The 24,911-nt window shown below is 44.6% G+C and overlaps 1 protein-coding gene across 1 annotated transcript; it reads right to left on the bottom strand.

The window, feature by feature from the left end:
- Positions 1–1,692: 1,692 nt before the first annotated feature.
- On the bottom strand, positions 1,693–23,151 carry LOC149496937 (uncharacterized). Its single transcript, XM_089719969.1, has 4 exons — positions 22,981–23,151; positions 20,174–20,235; positions 1,925–2,267; positions 1,693–1,843 (listed from the first exon to the last, which is right to left on the bottom strand). The coding sequence occupies exons 1-4, from the start codon at positions 23,149–23,151 to the stop codon at positions 1,724–1,726; spliced, it is 696 nt and encodes a 231-aa protein (XP_089576095.1). The 3' UTR covers positions 1,693–1,723.
- Between the last annotated feature and the right edge of the window lie 1,760 nt (positions 23,152–24,911).

Below are 24,911 nucleotides of genomic sequence, written 5' to 3'. Positions count from 1 at the left end.
CCTGAATAAAGCGGTTGATATTGTACCAAGGGACGAACCACAGTATCTCATTTGGACCCAATTCAACCAGCCATGAAGTCCATGTTTCAGTAGAAGGGTGGGAGAGCAAGATTTTCCAGCATGCGATATTGAGAAGAATTGTAGGGAAGGGAGGTTGGAGCAGCCACTACTTGAAGGTGATCCCTCAACCAAACCTGAATAATGGATCTTTTCCATTATAAGAAAAAAGAGGAAGAAGAAGAATGAGGAAAGATGATAGGGAGAAATACCTGCAAAATAATGGGAGAAACGGTCCAATCGTCGAACCCTAAAGCGGCTCTGTCAAGACTTCTAATGGTCTCAGCCAGCACAATACCGCCAATGCAACCCATATCCTCCATTTGCCAAACCATAGGGCAAAGCCGCAAGTCTCCAAAACCCGGGTCCCGGTTGAATAAGAAACCAGCCAATAAGCAGAAAACCAGGGCCCGCATCCTCAGCCTCATCCGGTCAGGGTCGTCCAAGCAAGTCTTTGAAAATTCATCAATCAGAGGCAGCAGAATCGCCTTCTGATCATCCACAATCATAGCCCTAGCCTGTGGCCGGCTAAACCAAAACAAGTTCTCAAATGACTTAACATACCCAACTTTCACCTCGTGCCTAACCAAGGGAGCATTGGGATCACACCCTATAATCGCACAAAATTCCTCAAAAAGAGGGCACATTTCCTCCATCATAGCCCCAAACCGAAAAACGTGAGCCTCAGGATCCCAAAATCTAATACAGGCTCGCACAAAGTCCCAGTCAACTACTACGCCCCTAAGAGTGATAACAGGAGAAATTCCGTACCTCCCCAAATTGATCTTTTCAACTTTGGAGAGACTCCTGGTCCAGCTATGCATGCTATGATTGTAAAAGGGATTCATGTTTCTTATTTATTTATCTTTCCTGTTTTTATTAAAAAAATAATAATAAATATAATAATAAATAAAATAAATAATAATAAGTAAAAAAAAAAAGGGAGGGAAGAGAGAGAACTGACCTAAATAGTTGTTTAAGCACAGTGTGCGAGAGTCAGAATGAAAAAAAAAGGGGCTGAAAGCAGCCTTTTTATTGAGAAAGTCGCGCCTAAGGGCGGCTGCCCGCGCCCTCTAAGGCGGGTATGCCCACCTGAAAGGCGGGCACGCCCGCCCGGTTAGGGTGGGCATGCCCGCCCAGCGTGGGCGGACATGCCCGCCCAGCGTGGGCGGACATGCCCGCCCAGCTAGGGCGGGCACGCCCGCCCAGCGTGGGCGCACATGCCCGCCCAGGCAGGGCGGGCACGCGGGCGCACATGCCCGCCCAGGCAGGGCGGGCACGCCCGCCCAGCGTGGGCGGACATGCCCGCCCAGCTAGGGCGGGCACGCCCGCCCAGCGTGGGCGCACATGCCCGCCCAGGCAGGCATGAAAAAAAAAAACAAAAAAAAAAAGAAGAAGAAAAAGAAAAAAAGAAAAATAGAAATAAAAGTAGAAAATAACTTTTTTTTCTTTCCTTTTCTCTTTCGAAAAAAAAAAACAAAAAAAAAAGAGAAACAAAGTGTGTACTTTTTAATCCTTTTCTGCTCAAATCTAATGCATGCATACTGTCCGTATTAATCAAATACAGGTACAAATAAGTTGAGTACAGAAATACAGGCCAAGATTCAATATAGTAAAAAAAAAAGAGGGAAAGAAAGTAAAGGAAAGCAAAGAAGTCTAGCAGCTATCAGCGGCGAGACCTCCTCCTCCTCTGGTCGTCAAAAGCCTGCAGTGTCCAAGCTGAAGTTAGTTCCTCCTGCATTCCAAGGATTAGCTCCATCATCTGACGGATCAAGCCGTCAGGAACCTGGAAATCACACAAAAATACAAAGTCAATATACAAATCTCTTATGAATCCTTTTTTTATGAGGGATTTACCAGTCATTACCTCATTAATGTCATCAGGAGGAAGAGCCAGGTGATTCACACGGTCCAGGGATACCTCCCTAAGAGACGAAGTACCCTCAGGAGTGTAATAGGAAATGCTGTATGGAAGGTGCAAATTGGCCAAGCCCGGATGGACAGGCCTGGTAGCCTCTGAAATAGCCTGGGGAATCCTGAAGGCACCAACCGAATGACTAGGGCCAGCTCGAGACGGACCCTCCACCGGAGTAGAAGAAGAAGGCTGGGTCACAGGCCTCCTCCTTGGAGTCCTGGCCAAAGAACCGGAAGCCCGAGAGGAACGGGTGCCAAGCGGTTGGGAAGGAGTCAACCTCGGGAGACTGTCGAACCTGGAGCCGATGGGCCGCATCAGAAACACCTGGCAGAATTCGTCATAATCTCCACCCCGGATCAATTCCATGTACGGGATACCCTCAGTATGGACATCTGTAAGAACCATCTGTTTGCCCGCTCGCATGTCCTCAGGGGGAGGAAGAGGAACGGAGCAGCAGCCCCTAACCTGGTAGTAACGTCTCAGAACAGGATGTGATAAGACAAACTGCCGCCGAGACAGAGCCTCTGATCGCCTGAAATGGGGATCCGCCTCAATCCAATGTTGGAGTCGGATGCCCATCGCCCCTACTTCAACCTATGTAAGAGAAGCAAATGTGTTAATAAATCTTTTTTATTTTTTCACATAACCAAGAGAAATTAGGAATGCACTCGCCTGCCCTATGGTACAAGTATCGAAGAAGCTCCGCAGATCTCCCAAAGACTTCCGGTGTAGAATAGACTGTTGGTTAGCTCGGTACCATCTCCAAGCTAAAGGTACCAACCCTAGCCCAAGATCAGTGCGGGCCAGCTCAGGGCGGATATAGGGAAAATACTCAAAGGCCCAAGTCTGCACAAGGAAGGAAAGGATTAATAATAAAAATAAAGGGGGGCACATAATGAGGATATGTTCTTTACATTACCTCCCAGAAATAGTAGGTCCCACTGAGCCTACAGTGGCCTCGACTCAGATCACACATATCATCGTACATGCGGCTCAGAATAGCACCGGCCCAGTCATACTCAGTGAGGTGGGCCAAGTCCTCCAAACTCCTCAGTATAGAGGGATTAAACTTCTCTTTTCTGTTAGACCAGAAAGACGAAGCAAACAGCAGCAGCAGAGTGAATCTAGCTACCTGAGTAGCCGTTAGCTCTCCCTGTCTATGTCGGGCATAAATGCTAGGGGCTTGGGAGGATAACCAGTGCCTCAAAACACTCAGATCGGGGGAGGAATGGCTGGGTCTAACAATCCGGGGAAGGTCAATCCCTATCAACTCCGTCATTCGGTCGGCGGTTACCGCAGTCCTCCAATCGTCATACAGCTCGATCGGCCGAGTACCAAAAGGAATCCCAGAAATCAATGAAAAGTCAGTTGGGGTCATCGTCATCTCGCCCCAAGAGAAGTGGAAAGTGTTGGTGGTGTCCCACCATCTCTCAGCCAACGCGCCCAGTAAACTCTTGTAATTCTGCTTACCCAGCTCGAGATTTCTTAAGAAGCCCAGGTGAGAGGGGCCAATGATGGCTCCGACCGGGTTATTAGGATCAAGTATGTCAAATGGGATCTCAGCAATAGAGGACTCGCCCACGTCCAGCCTAATGTATGCATCCTAGAAGGTAAAACAGTTTAAGGTTATCCTTTGGTTCCTAACTAAAAGATATCCTAATCCTCCCCCAGTATCATACTAATAAAAGTGGTAAGATTCAATCACAATTTGGCCTAAGGCCCAAAAAAAATCACGATTTGGCCTAAGGCCAAAAAAAAAAAAAAAAAAAAAAAAAAAAAAAATCACAATTTGGCCTAAGGCCCAAAAATCACGATTTGGCCTAAGGCCCAAGAAATCACAATTTGGCCTAAGGCCCAAAAATCACGATTTGGCCTAAGGCCCAAGAAATCACGATTTGGCCTAAGGCCCAAGAAATCACGATTTGGCCTAAGGCCCAAAAAATCACGATTTGGCCTAAGGCCCAAAAAAATCACGATTTGGCCTAAGGCCCAAAAAATCACGATTTGGCCTAAGGCCCAAAAAAAATCACGATTTGGCCTAAGGCCCGAAAAATCATAATTTGGCCTAAGGCCCAAAAAATTCACGCTTGGCCTAAGGCCCAAAAGTACAGAAGCGAAGGGAGCTTACCTGGGCAAAGACGCCGGTCATGGAAGCATGATTGTCAGCGTCCGCCGCAAGATTGACATCGTCCACAGATATTCCCAGAGACTCCAGGAGGTCCTCACCGCTGCTATAGCTTGCGGAAGCCATGATGAGAAAGTTGAGAGAATTTGAGAGAGCTCTTTTGATTTGGAGAGTGGAGAATAAATGAAATAATGAGTTTTTGAGCTATTTATAAGCAAATAGCCAAGAGGCGGGTCCTTTTGACGCGTCTAACATTCGCCTACAAAATTTAGTTTTCAGACAACCACCAGCACCCATAAAACATCTTTTATGGTTGCCGGTGGGGGGCAACTGTGAATACCTAAATTTTGAGGCTCAAAGAGCCAATTCTTTCGGACTGCAAACAGCCCGGTCGGACCAGAGGTCATTCAAAAAGTTCACCGGAAGTGTGCCAATATGGTACTTGAAATGTCCGAAAAATTACAAAAATCACGAAACTGGTCTCGGAATATTTTTTGGAAGTCCGGGACTCCCGGAAAAGCCTCCGGAAAGAAAAAAAGGCACGCATGTCCGCCCGCGGGGGTGGGCATGCCCGCCATCAAGGACGGGCGCACCCGCCTGCAAAGGCGGGCACGCCCGCCCAACCTGGGCGGACATGCCCGCCCAGCATGGGCGGGCACGCCCGCCCAGTATGGGCGGGCACGCCCGCCCAGACCAGGCGGGCACGCCCGCCCAGCCCAGGCGGGCAGGCGCGCCCGGGGTGCGTTTTTTTTTTCTATAAAAAGAGGCCCCGAGGCTCCATTTTAGACACAGTCTGTGTTGACGGACCTCTCTTCTCCCTTTACGCTCTTTGCGATTCTTTTATCGCTTTCTGCATTCTTTATTTTATTTTATTTTATTTTATTCTGCTTTCATTTTTTCTTGCTTTACTAAGTGGCCATTAAAATTCCATTTTAATTAATATTTCCCTTAACGAGGAGCTTAACCTGGAGTTAAGAAGCGGTCGGAGATTAAATCAGGTACATAAATTAGACTACGCTTATTTAATTTTAGCACTTCATGCATGCTTCTTTTCTACTCCTCTTAACTCTATAATTGCATGAATGCATCCATATCATCCACTAGGCAAATAAATTGCCTCAATCAAATAAAGATTAAGCTTAAATGCCCGATTAATTAATAATCGTGGTATTAAAGCGTAAATCTGACATTATTGGCTAAAGAAGCCTAGTTAATCAATAACTATGGTGAAATTGCCTTTATTTCGAACAGTTCTTGGCCTAAGTCCAGTTAATCAATGATTGTGACTAAAAGGTCCTACTTAAACACGTTTTTTTATGGCAATAAATTGCCTATATTTCAATTTAATTAATCACTTTAGGCAAACAAATTGCTTATAAGTGAAAAGTTAATCTTTTATAGCGACAAATCGCTTAAATCAATAATTTGGATAAAAGCCTTTAAATAATCACTTTAAGCAAATAAATTGCTTATAAGTGAAAATTAATCTCTTTTATAGCGACAAATCGCTTAAATCAATTTCTTTTGGCTAAAAGCCTTGAATCAACCTTTGGCAACAATTGCCTAAATCAATTCATTTTGGCTAAAAAGCCTTAAATCATTCAATTTTGGCGACAATCGCCTAAACAATCAATCTTTTGGCAATAATAAGCCCAATTAATCTTTGGCAAGCAAATAAGCACAACTTATCTTTTGGCAAGAATAAGCCCAAATCCTTTCTTTTGGCAAAAAGCCTCAAATCAACATTTTGGCACCAAGTGCCTGAAACAATCAATTCTTTGGCAAAATGCCTAAACAAAAATGCACAAAGCATACACACACTCATGCATCAAGCATCCCATCTAAAGCCCTCTAGAAGAGGCCTATCGAACTACGTTGACTTTGATCTTCCATTCAAACGGAAGTACGTAGGCACGTTCGGGATTTAACCCCGAGCGGCAAGTCGCAATCATTCAAACTCACTTAAACAGTCCATTGGTCCAACCATCTTGCAAAGCATTCATTTTTGGTTAGTTTCATCAGCATGACATAGTCTCGGGATCCACCTCAGGTTCGCAGATTATGCCTTAGACATTGGGATAATTAATCTAGTAACTAGGTTAATTAAAATTGGAGTCATTTAGGGTTTTTCCTAGTTTACCCTAAAGCAATTAAACAAGGTGGCGACTCATACATTCACGTGCATTTCTTCCCTTAGTCACATGCATTCATATGCTTATGATATTTTGGGGAGGGGTTTACAGTAGGTAAGGAACCAACCGCTCTTCCTTAATTTTCCATTTCCTTAGAGCTTGAGAGACTATCAGGTTGGAATCTCCAAAAACCCTAAGGATTTTTATTTCTTTTTCCAGGGCCGCTTCTAACCCCTTGATGCAAGCTTCATACTCGGCTTCGTTGTTGGTACAGTCGAAATCTAGTTTGACTGCGATTGGGACGTATTCTCCACAAGGAGTTTTGAATACGACTCCAACCCCGTTTCCATGGTAGTTTGAAGCTCCATCGAAGTACATCTCCCAGACCTCACTTTCCAAGCTTAACAAGTCTTCATCAGGAAATTCTACTTTCGGCATTTGGTCTTCGACCGACAATTCTGCTAATTGATCAGCCAAGGCTCCGCCTTTCACTGCCTTTCGTTGTACAAATTTTAAGTCGTAGGCTGCGAGCACCGACACCCACTTAGCCATTTTACAGTCAAGAACCAGCCTTTCCATAAGGAATTTCAAGGGGTCCGATTCAGAAATCACATATGTAGTGTAAGACGAGAGGTAGTGCTGCAGCTTTGTACAGGCCCAAACTAAAGCCAGGCACAACTTCTCTATCTTATTGTATTTTAGCTCATATTCCAGCATCCTCTTGCTAAGGTAATACACGGTGTTTTCTACCCGCGTATCTTCAGCTTGTTGAGCTAGCATCGCACCCATCGCTTCTTCTGTCACTGATAGGTATAATAACAAGGGCTTTCCTAGCCGTGGTGGTTGTAACACTAGCGGGGATAGCAGATATTGCTTGACTTGGTCAAAAGCTTTCTGACAATCCTCACTCCATTTGACTGCTACTCCTTTCCTGAGTAGTTTGAAAATCGGACCACAAGTATCGGCCAATTGATTGATGAACCGGCTGATGTACTGTAGCCTTCCTAGGAAACCCCGAACTTCTTTTTTCGTCCTTGGTACTGGCATTTTCAGAATGGCCTTGGCTTTAAAAGGGTCGATCTCTATGCCCTTCCGACTGACCATATGCCCCAGAAATACTTCGGATGTAGCTCCAAATAGACATTTTGCCGGATTGAGCTTTAAATTGTACTTTCGAAGTCTAAGGAAGAACTTCTCAAGCGCTGTCGTATGTTCTTCAGCTATTTTTGATTTGACAACCATATCGTCCACATATACTTCTACTTCTTTGTGAATCATGTCATGGAAGATGGTTGTCGCCATTCGTTGATAGGTTGCTCCGGCATTCTTGAGCCCAAAAGGCATGACCCTGTAGCAGTAAGTTCCCCACTCCGTGGTGAACGCCATTTTCTCTTTGTCTGGCTCATGCATCATTATTTGATTATAACCGACAGCAAGATCAGTCAAGGAGACCATCTCGTGTCCAGCCATTCGGTCCACTAACAAGTCAATGTGCGGCAGAGGGAAATCGTCCTTCGGATATGCTTTATTCAAATCCCGGTAGTCCACACACATTCGCACTTTTCCATCCTGCTTCGGCACCGGCACAATGTTTGCTAACCATGTCGGGTAGGCAATAGGTTCTATGAACTTGTTCTCCAGTTGCTTGGCAACTTCCTCCTTGATTTTCAAGGACCATTCTGTTTTCAGCCTTCTTAGCTTCTGTTTCACTGGCTTAGCCTCTGGATATACTGGAATCTTGTGCACCACTATTGCTGGGTCAATTCCGGTGATGTCACTTGCTTTCCACATGAAACAATCAGCAAATTTCTTCAAACATTCACTGACCTGTTCCCTGTTCATACAATCAGATGCAATGTATGTATGTTCATTTTCTTCTTTGCCAATTATTATTTTTTCCTTTTCATTTTTTATTTCATTTATTTGATTATTTTTGCCTGGAAATGCTTGGAAAGATAGACACGTAGGGTAATCAAGAATTTGCAAGCCTTTATTAATTATGACGGAATCGTCTTCAAAAAATACATCAAATTTGAGATCTGGATCTTCTAGATCCGACGCAGATGACTCAGAACTGGAACTAGACTCTGACTCGGTTTCAGACTCGGGGTCAGACTCGGACTCAGTACAAGACTTTATTACAGACTCTGGTACTAGGTTTGACTCGGGAGGGGGTTTATCAGCAGCGCGCTCCTCCTCGGTGTACCAGTTGGTGAGAGGTCCTTCATTTGGCTTGATCAGATCTAGCAGGTCTCGGTTCCCATCATTTCCTGTGATAACCGCAACTTCGTCAAAGAGACTAGGTTGCATGAAGTCTTCTGCTTCCAGTTCAGTTACTGTTTCGGGCCTGTTGCCCCAGACATCTGAGAATATCTCCAACCCAGGCAGCATCTTCTTAGCGGTTGGGCAGCAAAAGGGTTCTCGGAAGCCACAGTAAGGAACTGCTTCTCCCAATTTACGGAAATAACTGTTTAAAGTCGAAAAGTAAGGCCGTATCTATACACTCTCTTTCCTTCCCCCTCTGGTTCTCTTGGCACGGTCTTCATTAGTGGGCTCATAGCCCAGTCCGAAGGTTCCCTCATTCATTGGACACTCCCAGGCTTGCAGTTTGGGGTATGTTTTCCCGGATCTGGCCATAACCATTCCTGGCAGATAGGACATCTTAAGCATCAAGGGCACTATGCAGTTTATTTGCACCGTCCCGAAATCAAAGAGGATTCGAGAGTTTGCAGTCTTTCCTTCTATGAACTGTACAGTGTCTTACTGAAATCCCGAGAGGGGTAGGTTGGCAGTTTCAGGGTTGACCTCAAAGAGAGGCTGGCCCTTTGGCTTTTTGAGCTGGCTATAGTCATCCCCCTGAATGGTGATGACTTTGTCCTCATAGGGAAACTTGACCTTTTGGTGTAAGGACGAGGGTACTGCCTTAGTGTGGTGTATCCATGGTCGACCCAGAAGCAGGTTGAAGCTAGTCGGTACATCAATTACCTGGAAGGGGACTTCCATCACAGCTGGCCCAACTGTTAACTTTAGCGTAGCAACCCCCAACACTTCCCTCCGGGTGCTGTCATAGGCCTTCACTATCTGGTCTGAGGGAGTGAAGTCAGTTTCTTCCAACCCTAGACAGCTGGCTACTCTCAGTGGGCAGACGTTCAGCGCCGACCCATTATCAATGAGAACCATGGGCACAGTTTTGTCTCGAGTCTGAACAGTGACATAAAGAGCATTGTTATGACTGCCTCCCTCCTTGGGCAAATCCTCATCAGAGAAACCGATGCTTCGTGTTTTAGATGATTGGGTGAGGGTGGATACTAGCACTTCAGGGCTAACTTCCACAGGTGTCTGAAGTTGACTCAAAGCCTTGCAAAGAGCTTGGCGATGAGGAAAGGATGATGCCAAAAGTTCCCAGATTGACACCCTAGCTTGTGTCTTTTTTAATTGTGACAGCACCGGGTCCTCCTTTGGCTCCTCTGCCCTTTGGTAGGGTTTATTTTGAATTTTGTCCAAAACTAAAGGTTCATATTGTCTCCCGCTCCTTGTTATAGCATCAAGTTCTTCGGTTAAGTCATTCAAATCCAAGACACAGATGTTATTCATTTCTAGGAACAGTTCGAAAGGATCGATCAGTTCCTGATCAGCCATAATAGCATTTACCCCGTGATTTGGTAAGGGGTTAGTACTAATGTTTGGCTTGCTTCTGGGAATAATTGAACCGTTGTCCACCAGGTCCTGGATGCAGTTCTTGAGCATCCAACACGCTTCAGTCTTGTGCCCATGTCCCTGATGATACTCACAGTATTCATCAGCCCTGTAATTCCTTGGTAATGGATTTGGTGGTGGCCTTGCTTCCAAGGGCTTGATGTAGTTGGCCTTGACAGCCTCTCGGAAAACCAAAAGGATTGGTATCCCGAGATCAGTATATGTCCTTCTTGACCGATTGCCATTTCTCATATTGCCCACACGTAAAGGATTCGTGGGGGTGATGCTTGCCACTTCATGGACTTTGCCAGCTTGGCTAGGCTTCTCGTATTTTGAGGAACCCGAGTCTTCTTTCAGTTGCCCCATTTGAATTAAATCCTCTACCTTTGTAGCAGCGGCAATGAGCGACTGACAGGTTGGTAAGTATTAGGTTTGTAACTGTTGTTGGTAGACAGGCTGCAGGTTCTTTATGATTATGTCTACCTGTTCTTGATTAGAAGGCCGGTTGATCATTTGGGCGACCTTGGTCCTTTTCCTCGTAAGGAACGAGGGAAAGGGTTCATTGTTTTTCCGTTTGGTGGTTTCCAGTTTTTTCCTCATTTTCTGAGCTTCCAGCTCAGAAGCAGTTCTGGAGGGCATATCGTCCAGGTTAGGGGTAGGGTTTGTTGGTTCAGCAGCAGAACCCTGATTGGAGGTAGCAGGTCCACTTCCCCCAGCGGAAACCCCATTTCTATTACCATTACTTAATTCAGCTATCAGGGCAGTCCTTTGGGCAGCCAATGCCTCATTCATTCTAGCCTCCATTTTGGCCTCCAGTCTGGCCTCCAGTTGTTCAATAAGGTTTTGGATGTCGGTAAGTGATGCCATCGATGCAGGTGGGGTTGTTGAAGTTGCAGGTGAAGCTGGTGTAGCTGGTGAAGCTGGTGAAGCTGGTGATAGTACTGTAGGTGTGGCTGGCACAGATGTGGGCACTCGGATTGTAGGCACCTGTAAGGATAAGGGTAGCTAGATTAGGTACAGTGGTCGGTGTATCAGGTAGCTGATGTGAGGTGAATTGACTCTCTTGTCCAACTGTGCATGACTGAGAAGTAAAAGAGTGTTTCATGCTCTCTTTGTGTTTACCCCATGTTTATGATATGTCGTGAATGCGCATAACAACACGTCAATAATCTATTTAATGGTATGGTTCAATCATTGGGTGCATACAGTCCTAAAGGATAGGTTCTATAGGCTATGACTCAAAATAGAGAATCGGCTTATAAGGGACCCTTGAACCTTGAGTATGGATATACCTAACCACATGTGAAACAAAGAGTTTCACGTGGGTCCAACGGTACACACACCCATGGGCCACCCCCAAAAGGATTAGAGGCGGTTTGCAGTAACAGGGAGGACGCTTTGGCTGTCCGTCGGCATAATCAAAGAGACCTGCCGATCAGCGCTACTTGCTATCCAGACTCAGAAGTTTGAACAGAAAGAGAAGAAATTCATTTGAAATTCATTTTTTTATGCAATGGAGAAAAGGATTCTCAATCGTGCAAATAAATCAACAAATTTAAATGTCTTAATCCAATTTGTCAATTAGGTTCAAATCTCCTCATAAAGTATTCTTAAAGAAAGAACACTTGATTTGTGCTAGGGTACCCTGCAAAACAAAGCATATTAAAATAGTGCCCTAAAAGCGGGCAGGTTAGTCTATGTAGCAATTGTAGTCCACTTCATGCAAAAAATGATTACATGAATCCCCAGTGAAGTCGCCAAACTGTGAACCCCTCCCCAAATATCAAAGGCATATGATGAATGCATATGACTAAGGAAGAAATGCACGTGATGTGTGAGTCGCCACCTTGTTTAATTATTTTAGGGTAAACTAGGAAAAAACCCTAAGTGACTCCCATTTTAATTAACCTAATTACTAGATTAATTAACCCAATGTTTAAGGCATGGTCTACGAACCCGAGGTGGATCCCGAGACTATGTCATGCTGATGAACTAACCATGAATGAATGCTTTGCAAAGCGATGGATGCAATTGGACCAAATGAAAGTGTTTGAGTGAATTTGACTTGCCGCTCGGGGTTAAATCCCAAACGTGCCTACGTACTTCCGTTTGAATGGAAGATCAAAGTCAACGTAGTTCGATAGGCCTTCTTTGAAGGGCTTTGAATGGGGATGCTTTATGCATGAGTGTGTGTATGCTTTGTGCATTTTGTTTAGGCATTGTGCCAAAGAATTGATTGTTTTAGGCATTTTGCCAAAAAAGTGTTGATTGGACTTATTTGTTTGCCAAAAAATGGAATTAAGGCTTTTAGCCAAAACATTTTTTGTGATTTAGGCAATTTGATTGCCGAAAAATTGATTTTAAGGGCTTTTAGCCAAAATGTGTTGATTTGAAAGCTTTTAGCAAAAAGTGTTGATTTAGGCAAGGTGTTGCAAAAATTGATGTGATTTAGGCGATCATCGCCAAAATTGCATGATTTAAGGCTTTAAAGCCGAAAGATTGATTCAGTTTTAAGTCATTTTGCCAAAACTTTGATTTAAGTGTTTATATTGCTAAAAAAAAAAAAATGACTGGTCTTACTTATTGGCAATTTGTTTACCAAAAGTAATTAATCAAACTGCAATGTAGGCAATTTAATGCCAAAAGAACGTGATTAATTTAGGCTACTTAGTCGCAATTATTGATTAATTGGACTTAAGCCGAAAACTGTTCGAAATAAAGGCAATCATACCACAACTATTAATTAGCTAGGTATTTTAAGCCAATATTGTCGGATTTAAGCTTAAATACCACGATTATTGATTAACCGGGCATTAGCCTAAATTTATTTATTGAGGCAGTTTATTTGCCTAATGATGATATGAATGCACTTATGCCATTGTAGAATTATTAGGAGTAGAAGAGAAGCATGCATGAAGAGCTAAAATTAAATAGGCAAATTTTAACTTACGTACCTGATTTAATCGTCGACCGCTTCTTAACTCCAGGTTAAGCTCCTCGTTAAGGGAATTTTAATTAGTTTAATTTTAGTGACCAAGTATCACAACAAGAAAGCAATAAAGCTAAAAAAAAATAAAATGCAAGAAAGCAGTAAAGAATCGCAAAGAGCGTAGGGGAGAAGGAGCGACCGTCAACACAGACTGAGTCTCTAAAAACGGAGGCCCGAGGCCCCATTTTATAGGAAACGGAGACCCGAGGGCGGTCCTGCCCGCCTCAGCTGGGCGGGCGTGCCCGCCCTGGCTGGGCGGTCAGGCCCACCCCTTGAGGGCGGGTGTGCCCGTGTGCACCCCCTTCTTTCCTCTCTCTTTTTTTTTCCGGAGGTTTTTCCGGGAGTTTCAGACCTCCAAAAAATATTCCGGGACTAGTTCCGCGATCCCCATAATTTTTCGGACATTTCAAGTACCATATTGGCATACTTTCGGTGAACTTCCAAAATGGCCTTTGGTCCGGCCGGGCTGTTTGCAGTCCGGGAAAATAGGCTTTTTGAGCCTCAAAATTTGAGTATTCACAAGCTGCGAATAAGGAGATCAAAAGAATCCTGTCAAAGATGTGCGAAAGGTATAGAAGCTGGGCTGAGAAACTTCCTTTCGCGCTCTGGGGGCATCGCACTACATTCAAATCAGTAAATGGAGCTTCCCCCTTTGAATTGGTATACGGGATGGAGGCAGTGTTACCGGTAGAGCTCGAAAAGAAGTCTCTCAAGGTGATAGTAGAAGCTGGTCTGACCGAAGAAGAATGGGTCAAGAAGAGGTATGAAGATCTTGCACTCTTAGACGGAAGGAGACTAAATGCTCGATTCCAGGATCAGATGAGAAAAAGGAGGATTGCTCGTTTCTACAATAAGCGGGTACATCCAAGGGCTTTAAAGAATGGAGATTTGGTGTTGATCAGGTTATTGGATCATGAAGCCCAACATCATCCTGGTGGGAAATTGAAACCCAACTGGCATGGGCCGTTCAGAATTCAGAAGCTGCTACCTAAAGGCGCCGTCGAATTAGTCACTATGGAAGGAGAGCCTGTCAATCGGATTGTCAACTAGGATCAAATGAAAAGGTTCTATGTCTGAAATGATGATTTCAAAAAAAATAAAAATAAAAAAAAAATAAAAAAGAGCTAAGTTGAAAACTCGAAAGGGCGGCTTAGGCAAGAAATGACTCGCTAGGTTGAAAACCCGCAAGGGCGGCCTAGGCAAAAGTTAGAGAACGTAAAAAAAATGAAAATGCAAAATAATGATAATAAAATAAAATCTTGGGATTAACGCGTGGTGCTTAGCTTAAATGCAGAATTCATGCCATGCGTTCGTGACAGATTAGTGATTGGTTGCTCAATGCCATCAACTTGACTCAAAGGAGAATAGGAAATCAAGTAGTTAGAGCGAATGACCATTGTACTAGAATAAACTTTCTTTACTTCTGTATAATGTCGAAAAGAAGTAAGATTAATAAAAGATTTGAATTTCAAAATTTGGTTTCTTGTTTTGGGGTTGTGGTCGAAGAATGCAAAACCTTCCTCTCTGCTTATTTAAACAAAGATCGACTCATTCGGTGTGAAATGTCTTGGCTGCTGGCCCCTGCCTAAACAAGGAATTCTTTTAAGACGTTGATCAGAGGAACGAACACCATTTTCTCAGTGATTTCCCTGGAAGGATCAATAAAACCATGAATAAACCTTGACACTTGCATAAGTTCATGCATACATAAAAGGAGTTACATTTGTTATTTTTATTTGATTTGTGCTGGTAATAAAACAGTCACTCCATTCTTTGTTGTTTCCAAGCATAAGCTTTTGTTTTTACAGAATAATTTTTACTTTATGAGTTTTCATTTATTGACCCAAGGGCAGGAGGCCCAAATAACTAACAAATAATTTCGAAAGAAAAGTTTTGTTGTCTTTCGTTGTTCATATGTGCAGGAATTAATAAAGACAGAATCATCAAGATCGTTGATTAAAAGGAAAGCAGATACATTTAGATAAAATCTCATGGCTTGAGTACAAAAGAAAAGCAACAAATGACAATTTATTCTGATGAGGCCTATCAGCAAAGGTCAACCTTCACAGAACGTGGCATCATTGTGGGGTAAAGAACCAGTTGGCATATGCAGGTGTCACAGTGTCTTGCATCGTTCCTTCATCTAAATACACGGTGTTTCGACTTTACCAACGATCGGCCAAATTAGTCAACAGATATGGTGATATGAGACCACTTTCAAAGTTGTGGACCCGGGGAACACGTTGTATCATCCCATACTGACGACTGATCCTATCTGGGAAATAGGCCATGGAACGGTCTAGATTGGCATACAACACATAATTGAGATTCATGCTTCCGATCATGACTAGTCTAATTCTCCACCAAGGACAGGTCCACCGAATAGTAGGGTTACCACCAAAATCGCAGCGTCTCCGAGACCGAGATTGAAAAATGGCAGGTCCATAAGTTGGAATCAAGCGAGCTGGAACCGGAGGAATCAGGCTTAATTTGTCCAGAGCCCAGGCTTGCAATAGCAATGGACAACCGCGATGATGAACATTGAAGTCAGTAATGTGAAGGGCAATATCCCTGACCCAACACATTGTTTCTCCCATGATCATCATGAAGACGGTACGATGGTACAATTGCATGTCACGAACAACGGTCAAAAGTCGGAAATCTCCAATTCCGGGTTGACGATTCTTCATGGCATATACATTCAACAGCAAAAAGCAGCAAGCTCGGATCCAAGGTAGATCTAGATCAGTGGACAAAACCCTATTCAAGAAAGGTTCCAAAGGAAGACCTTGATCCACGTTTATGCCATCAGGAAGGTAAACCGGGCACAAGGCCACGATCTCAGTTAGATCATACCTAGGACCTGGGGGCAAGGCTGGAGTTTCGTCTTGTTCAGGATGATGATCCATCACGGCACACATTTCCTCGTAGGTCGGAGTTACTTCAGAGTCTTCAAACCGGAAAACCATGGTATCAGGATTAAAATGAGTAACGAGCCAAGATAGGAAACCATAGTCAGGTTTCAAGTCTTTGAAATATTTCAGCCAAACAAGTTGATTCATAGGAGGAACCTGCCATAGATCGTCAGGAATGGATTGGATGAAAGATGAGACTTGGCTTCTGAAGGCCATGGAAGAAGGTCACTTAAGAAACTGATATGCTTTGGACACTCGATGGGAAGGAGGTGCGAAGAGAAATTTCCATTTATAGAAGAGTGAAGGGACCGATGAACGAAATAACGTCGTCATCTGAAATAATAACCAACGTCAGAAGTAGTTGGAAGGACAATCATGTATAGTCTACTTGGGTCGGTGAGCATTTAAACCTGCATTGATCAATAAGAAGGACGGCCTGTACAATAAGGAAGTTGAGTCTTTATGATCGCATTAATCGAGAAAGGATGGTTGAGCCATTACGTCCGCATTCACTGAGTGGACCGCCCTATTAGGTAAGTACTACGGTACGCTTTCTGTTTGGAAATTGATTTTTGGTCATATTCCATGTTAAGTTCATTATTTTATTCTTTATTCATTTCATTTCATTCATTCATTTACAATAAATCGATTCACTGACTGCTAATAAGGTGAACCATTTTTATGAACAAATGGGACATCGCTATTTTGTGTTTTGTGTTGTATTCGTGTTTTGTTTTTGCAGGAATAAGACTTCACAGTTATAAAACACAAACACATATGACAAAGTGATAAAGGCCAAGTGTTGTAAAAATATAAATAATATCATAAAGTGTTGATATAACTATACAACCATCCAAAAAATAATAATAAAAAAAACTAATAAATGTTCAAAAGTGTCAAAAATGGAGGAGACATGCAGCAAGACTACCGCCGCCTACGGCTAGGACCAGCAACAGCCGGAGGGGGTGGTGATGGTGGCACGCTGTCGGAAGAAGAGCCATCCTCATCCTCATCAGAAGAGTCGAGCGGGATGCCCTCAACCTCTAGTCTCGTCCGAAGCCGCTCCACCTCTACCTGAAGCCGGCTCACGGCACTGGACTGACGGGACTGATGCCTCCGCAGCCTCCCGTTCTCCAACTCCTATAAAAGCAAAGATGTGTAAAATGGCTTACGAAAAACGGGAGGCAAAAAGGTAAAGGTGTGTAAAATTCATACCAGCTCATGCCGCTCGGAGTAAAGCCGGCCGATGTAGGATCGGGCAAACCCGAATCGCTGGCAGATCTCCTGGTACCTCTGGGCCGGCACCTGCAAACAAGGAATATTCATTAAAAGATTACTCAGGTACAATGCTCTTAACTTTGTAAATTCGGTTTATAACTTACATGTGTAGTGTGCTCAGGGTCCAGCTGTACCGGAGGAGGAGCCTGCCGAAGATCAGCAGGAATAACGATGCCAGATCCCAAGCCAAGGCCAGGATCCAACACCACCTCCATGCCCGGCGGGAACGGGACATCGCCCAGTACTACACCGGCTGGTCCGACCGGAGCCACCGCGCCACCAGCCTCAGCCGCTGCCTCAGCCCGGTAGTGAGCCGCAGTCTTGTGCGTCTTCTGCTCCTGCATTTAATTACGAAGAAACTAATAGCATCAGTGATTTGAAACAAAAAAGAGAGTAATAACAGTAAACAAGATTGAAGGTCAGATGAGTTACCTGGATGTACTCAAGAATCTCGGGAAGTCGAGCCTACATCCGAGAGGCAAAGTAAGAAGGAAAGTCACCGGCGGACAAGAAATCGTTCGCCGAGAAGCCTCTATACTCTACCTCCAGGTCCTCCCGAGTCAAGCCCTCCAGCAGACACATATGCTGAGGAGGGGCATGAGGCACCCTCCGCTGTGCTGGACCGATCGGAGTGTCGAAGACTCTCTCTCGTAGGAAGTACCGGTCGGCCCAGTATCCCCTCATCAGTAGTCTCGATCGGGTATGCAACTCAGCTACCTCCCGGCCCGGATAGGTCCTCCAGGCCTCGCAGTCCCATGGCTCCAAGGATAGCTACAAAAAATATGATAAGAAATCAGCATTAGTTGTGCGTCAAAATAAAAAAAAGACAAGCTAAAGATTCAGAGGTTCTTTCTGTACTCACATCAGATAGCTCCCGGTCATTAAGGAAACTCCGCCAGTACTCGGGATCCTCGCCACTGGTGTAAGTGTGATGACAGTGGGCCAGATAGCGGGGAATCCTCCTGGACTCAACGGGAGAGTCACCGCTCGGACCGCCCGGATAGATGCAGTACTCGTAGGACCACACCTGTAACAGAGACAGAAAATAACATCAGTTAGTTGAACAGTTGAGAATGGCGGATGAAAGAAGAAAAGAAAAAAGTTAAGAGTGAAAGTGTGTTACCTCCAAAGGCCGGATGAACAGCCAGTTCGACTCACCGCTACCACGGGTCCAGACGTCCAGACCGTGATAGAGATGAGCCAAACCAAGTGTGGCCCAGTCGAAGGACCCGACCTGGCTCAGATCCCGAAGACATGCCAGCACCGCAGGGTCTCCCTTATTCTGGGAGGTGCATAGTAGCTGGGAGGAAATGATATAGAACAAGAAGGACCGAGCAGCCTGGTCCCTCTCCTCCCGAGTGTACGCGGGAGCAGCAGGTCGGACATCCTCCGGCAACTCCCTCCAAGCCTCCAACCGGGTCCTGATCCTCTCGGCCCAGAACCGAAAGACTGTCTCGTAAGACATGCACCCCTGTACAGTGTACCGGGTCTGTGTGGTAACACCGAGCAAGGAACGGACTAACTACGCCCCGAGAGTGGCCGTCTGATACCGAGCATCCAGTGGGGAGGCCGGACCAGTGAAGCGCAGGCCAGTAATCACCGCATAATCCATGGGTGTGAGGCTCATCTCTCCAAATCCGAACACGAAAGTGTGCGTGCAGTCGTTCCACCGCTCCATCAATGCATATTGCATAGCGGGCGGGAAATGAGGCTGCGTGCGGCGCAATCCGGCGACGTAATCTCCGAATCCTGCAGCGACGACCCGAGCTCGCATAGGAGGGTCCAATAAGTCCCAAAAAGCGGAAGCATCAGTGGTCGAGCCACCCGAGCGGGCCTTGCCTAGATTAACCTGTAAGAAAATTCCAATTTCGAATAAATATAAGACTAATAATTGTTCATTTTCTTCTATGGCATGAAAAATAAAAATTCGAGTTTTGGTTTAAACCATAGCTGCGTCACGCAACTCCAAAGTCACGTCACGCGCCTACAGAGTCGCGCCACGTAGCTTTACACCAGTTGCGCATTCAAAAGAACAGCTGCGTAGCGCACCTCAGTACTCGCGCCACGCCACCCCACAGCTGCGCCACGCAACTGTTCAAAATATGTGGCCCCAAGGACAGATGCGTCACGCAACCACGAGGCCGCGCCACGTATCTCGCTAGCCGCGTCACGCAACTGTTCTTCCTAAGAACAGCTGCGTCACGCAACTGTCGAAGGTACGCAGTAATTCAATTTCAACCTAATTTCATTAGATTTGTGTTGTTTTTGTGCAAATTCAGGGCAAAATCAAATCGCCTAGAGCTGCTAAACAATCCTATCTCAACAAACCAAGTTCTAACAAGATGAAAAGGGGATAATTCCTAAAGTTCAAGGCAAGCTAGGGTTTCTGGCGCCTCGAACAGTTGCGTCACGCAACTGTTCACACATGAACAGCCGCGCCACGCAACTCCTACCTGTGTGATGCGACTGTTGACGCAGGCGCAAACACAAAAAAAGCAGTTTATCTACTACGGCTATAGATCTAAAGCAGTAAAAACAACAAAATTAAGGAAATTTTTACTTACCTCGGATCGAAAGCCGTGCATCCGACTCATCTCGTACCGGACTGGAAACTCCGTACCCGGCAACGGAAGAAGCTGCAATGGCCGCGGCCCGGGGGTCAGCGGATTCCGGCTCACCGGCATCGGCTCACCGTCGAACGTTGGGATATCGGGTAGGGCCCCGAGAGTCTCCCAAGTGTAGGCGGAGGCAGGGATTTCAGGAAGCTGAGACATCTTTTTCAGTTGAAAGTTCAGAGAATTTTCAATCACTTAGGGTTTGTGAATAAGTGAAACTGAATCGGTTATGAAGGAAATTACTTATAGTAAATATCTGGGCCCAAGCCCATTTCTGCAAGCAACGGGCCCAAGCCCATTTTTGCAAGCAACGGGCCCAAGCCCATTCTTCCGAGCCCAAAAAGGACCGATAATAAGCCCGTGCGGCCCGTTCAAAAGCCCACAACGGTCCACTTCGGCAATTTGACGTCGATGTGCGGCCCGTACACTTCAGCGATTTTTGTCTACTCACCGCATGGGAGGCAGAAACATCAAATTGCCCAGATTACCTTCAGGTAAACTTTCTTTCAACCACTGTATCATAAAAGGTATACTTGAAAATGCAGATAACAAATTTTTATGCCAAAATTTTCGCTAAAATTTTTGCAAAATTATTAAGATATGCCTACAAAAATGGATATTTTTGGTCCTAGGCCGGAATTCCGGACTGGGGGCAAAAGTATAACCTTTTGCCTTAATACGAATCCTTTTTCATAATTAATGCATGGGAACATGTGATGTTCCAATATTTTTCTAACGGAAGGCAAAGTCTGTTTGTACACGGATATTGTCATTTTTCTTGTGAACAATTTTTCAGGCCAACTGGTGATGTTTTTTCGAAGCCGATAGGTCTTACTGATTAGTGATGGTGCATTGCGAAGCTAGTCAGAACAATTTCAAAACAGTGATGATGTATTGCAAAGCTGTTTGAAATTTCTTCCCCAGTCAATGATGTTGAGTTGCGAAGTTGACCAGGGTAAAATTCACATCTTTCGGGCCGATCAAACCGAGCCTCGAGGATGCCTTTTCAAAACCGACTGGAGCCGACAAAGCCGACCAAACCGAGCTGAGGAGGTGGCCAAATCAAAGCCCTTCGAGCCGATCAAACCGAGCTTTGAAGACTTTGTTACCAAATCAACATTCTTCGAGCCGATCAAACCGAGCTCCGAGGATGTCTCTTCAGATTCTGTGGAAACCGACTAAGCCGATCAAACCGAGCTGAGAAGGTGACCAAATCTTCAAAACCCTTCAGGCCGATCAAACTAAGCCCCGAAGGTGTCTTTCGAGCCGATCAAACCGAGCTTCGAAGATGTCTCTTCAGATTCCGTGGAAACCGACGAAGCCGATCACACCGAGCTGAGAAGGTGACCAAATCTTCAAAACCCTTCAGGCCGATCAAACTGTGCCCTGAAGGTGTCTTTCGAGCCGATCAAACCGAGCTTCGAAGATGTCTCTTCAGATTCCGTGGAAACCGACGAAGCCGATCAAACCGAGCTGAGAAGGTGACCAAATCTTCAAAACCCTTCAGGCCGATCAAACTGAGCCCCAAAGGTGTCTTTCGAGCCGATCAAACCGAGCTTCGAAGATGTCTCTTCAGATTCCGTGGAAACCGACGAAGCCGATCAAACCGAGCTTAGGAGGTGACCAGTTGATTGATTCAGCATTTTTCCAAGCCGATCAAATCTAGCTTCGGGAGTGATTGCCTGATAGAAGGCACGTTAATAGACCACTTTAACATTAATCGTTTATACAATTAATGATAAAGTGGGGGGGCAAACTGTTGACGCGTGATTTTATGCCTCCACCTGACCCGATGATGATATGAGGACAAGGGATAAGGTTTCACAATAAACCAGAAGTGTTTGAACCAAAAATTGAATCAAACCGCCCAAAGGAGTTTTACCCTTGTTAGGGCTGCGTCACGCAGCTAGTACCTGCGTGACGGCACTCTTAGCTGCGTCACGCAGCTCTAACAGGACTGACACCTCTGGCGCGCGCCCGTGCAACGGCCTGCACTGTTTGTATGGATACGCGGCAACTGTACGAAAAAGTAAGTCGCGTCACGCAGGTTCACGGGTGCGTCACGCACCTTCCACTGACGATTAAAAATTAAGTTTTAATCAAGCAAAGTCAATTAATTATTGACGATTATGAGATTTTTAAGATTTTATTTCTTATCGTTTATTATTAATTACATTACTAAACTCGGTTTGTGGCCCGCCTTTAACCATAAGGAAAGAGCGGGTCTTTTACTTTATTTGATATGTATTATGGATGGATGATGGATGATATGATTTATCTGTGATGAATGCAATGAATGAATCTAATTGGGACGGTTAATTAATTTTCCACATAGGAACTCGGTTCGATTTATTCGGGTTGGGTTTAAATAATTGGCTTTTCTAAAATAAAATCAAATTAGAAATCGTAGGTTAAAAGAGGCCAGTTTTTCGGGCGTCGGCTTCCAACGGGCCGACGTACCTAATTCCCTTACTTAGAATCTCATTGGTTCTTTTGACCAGTTTTTCAAAATAAAAGGCCTTGAATAAAATGGGTTAAAATGGAGTCATTTTTACGAAATAAAAAATGGAAACGGTCCCATTGCCGAAAAAATGGGTGGCGACTAAAAATGATTTATAAGACCGATTTATCGGCATCGTATATCCAAAAGGTTTTTTATCACCACTTTTCCAAAATAAACAGTTAAAAATACATATCAAAACAATATAGACTTTTATGATTTATGATTTTTTCTCCGGGGGGAAAACAAGATGCACCACGCATCTCCATAGCTGCGCCACGCATCTCAACAGCTGCGTCCCGCAACTGTCCAAGGCCTTGCCTCATTGATGAACAGTCGCGCCACGGAACTGTTCTTCCACAGAACAGTTGCGTGACGCAACTCTCGAAGGTACGCAGAATCCAAATTATGTTCAATTTCATTATGTTTGTGTTATTTCTATGCATTTTTTAGGGAAAAATAAGTCGCAGGAAAGATGGCATTAATTATTCATCAACAATTCAAGCATTTAACGCATGCAAAGGGTGAAATCCTAAAATTCAGGAAGGCTAGGCTTCTCTGGCGCCTCGAACAGTTGCGTCACGCAACTGTTCACCTAGAACAGCTGCGTCGTGCAACTGTTCACGCAGGAACAGTTGCGTCACGCAACTCCTTCCTGCGTGGCACAACTGTCGCCGCACAGGCAGACTACAATTTCGATAAAAATTATTCCTATTGCGAATCAAAAGCAAGAAATTCGAAGAAAAAATTTTACTTACCTCGGTCTGAAAGCCGCGCATCTGGCTAGTCTGGTAGCGCACCGGGAATTCAGTACCTGGCAACGGGAGAAGCTGCAGTGGTCGCATCCCAGAGGTCAACGGATTTCGGCTGACCGGCACCAGTTCGCCATCGAAGGTTGGAATATCCGGGATCAACCCTAAGGTTTCCATCTCCGGCGTGTAGGCGGAAGCAGGGATTTTAGGTTGGTTGGTTGAGGTTCAGAGAATTTGCAGCTAGCTTAGGGTTTGTGAGAAGTGAAAATGAATTGGTTAAGAAGAAACTTACTTATAGTAAGCAATGGGCCCAAGCCCACTTCTCCAAGCCCAAAGCGATGGGCCCAAGCCCACTTCTCCAAGTTCAAAGCAATGGGCCCATCAACCTTCTCAAGCCCACAGGGCCCGCACGGCCCATTTAAAGCCTGTAATGACCCGTTCAAGCAATTTGACGTCGGTATGCGGTTCATACACTTCAGTAATTTTGTCTACTCACCGCACAGGGGGCAGGAGCATCAAATTACCTAGATTACCCTCAGGTAAGTCTTCTTTCAATCACTGCATCAAGAAAGGTATACCTGAGAATTCAGGCTCAAAATTTTTTTTCTCTGGCCTAAATTCTTGCTAAATTTTTGCAAAAAAATTAATAACCCAAATCTTGACAATAAATATTGAAAAGATATGCCTAAAAAGCTAATATTTTTGGTCCTAGGTCGGAATCCCGGACTGGGGGCAAAAGTATAATCTTTTGCCCTGATGCAAATCTTTTAATTTATGATTAATGCATGGGGGCATGTGATGTCTCGACATTTTTCTAACAAAAGGCAAGGTCTGTTTGTACACAGATATTGATCTTTTTTTCTCTTGGACAATTTTTCAGGCCAACCGGTGATGGTTTTTCGAAGCCGATAGGCAGTGATGTGTATTACGAAGCTGTCTGGATCATTTTTCTCGATTAGTGATGGTGCATTGCGAAGCTGATCGAGTCAATTCTCTTACTGATTAGTGATGGTGTATTGCGAAGCTGATCAGGACAATTTCAACCTCCAAACAGTGATGGTGTATTGCGAAACTGTTTGAACTCTCTTCCCGGTCAATGATGGTGAATTACGAAGTTGACCAGGGTAAAACCAACATCTTTCGAGCCGATCAAACCGATCCTCGAAGGTATCTTCATCAAACTAAATTTTGGATGTCTTCGTCGATCCGACTGGAGCCGACGAAAGCCGATCAAACTGAGCTGAGTAGGTGGCCAAATGATCAAGTCAGTCCAACATCTTTCGAGCCGACCAAACCGAGCTTTAAGGATGATTGCCAGATTGAAGGCGCGTCAATGGACCACTTTAACATTAATCGTTTATACAATTAATGATAAAGTGGGGGGGCAAACTGTTGACGCGTGATTTTATGCCCCCGCCTAACCCAATGAGGACATAAGGATGCGGAATGAGGAATCAAGGTCAACCAGAAGCATCTTTAACCAAGAATTGATTTAAACCGGTTCAAGGAGTCTGGCCTGTGCTAGGGTTGCGTCACACAGCTATAAGTTGCGTGACGGCACTAGTAATTGCGTCACGTAACTCTAACCAGGGTAACATCACTTGGACAGGCCCGTGTAACGGTCTGCACTGTTTGTATGGATACACGGCAACTGTACGAAAAGTAAGCTACGTCACGCAGCTCATGAGTCCATCACGCAACTGCTACCTGCGTGACGCAGCTCTGTTCTGTTGCCCTACCCATATAAATACAACATTTTTGTGTTTTAAATAGGACTTTTTCTCTAGACTTTGGCATTTTAGACTTAGAGAAATTTTAGTGCAGCTAGGGTTTTCTCCAAGAACTCCAGTGAGTTACCTTGAAGAGGATTAAGCCATTAGAGATAATAGATTAAAAACACAAAATCGAAAGTCATAAAAAGAGAGAAAGAGAGAAAA

This window comes from Jatropha curcas, chromosome 4 (genome assembly GCF_041381405.1).
Source record: "Jatropha curcas cultivar XTBG-Jc1 chromosome 4, XTBG_Jcur_1.0, whole genome shotgun sequence".
NCBI lineage: Eukaryota > Viridiplantae > Streptophyta > Magnoliopsida > Malpighiales > Euphorbiaceae > Jatropha > Jatropha curcas.
This window is presented reverse-complemented; position numbering and strand designations above follow the sequence as displayed.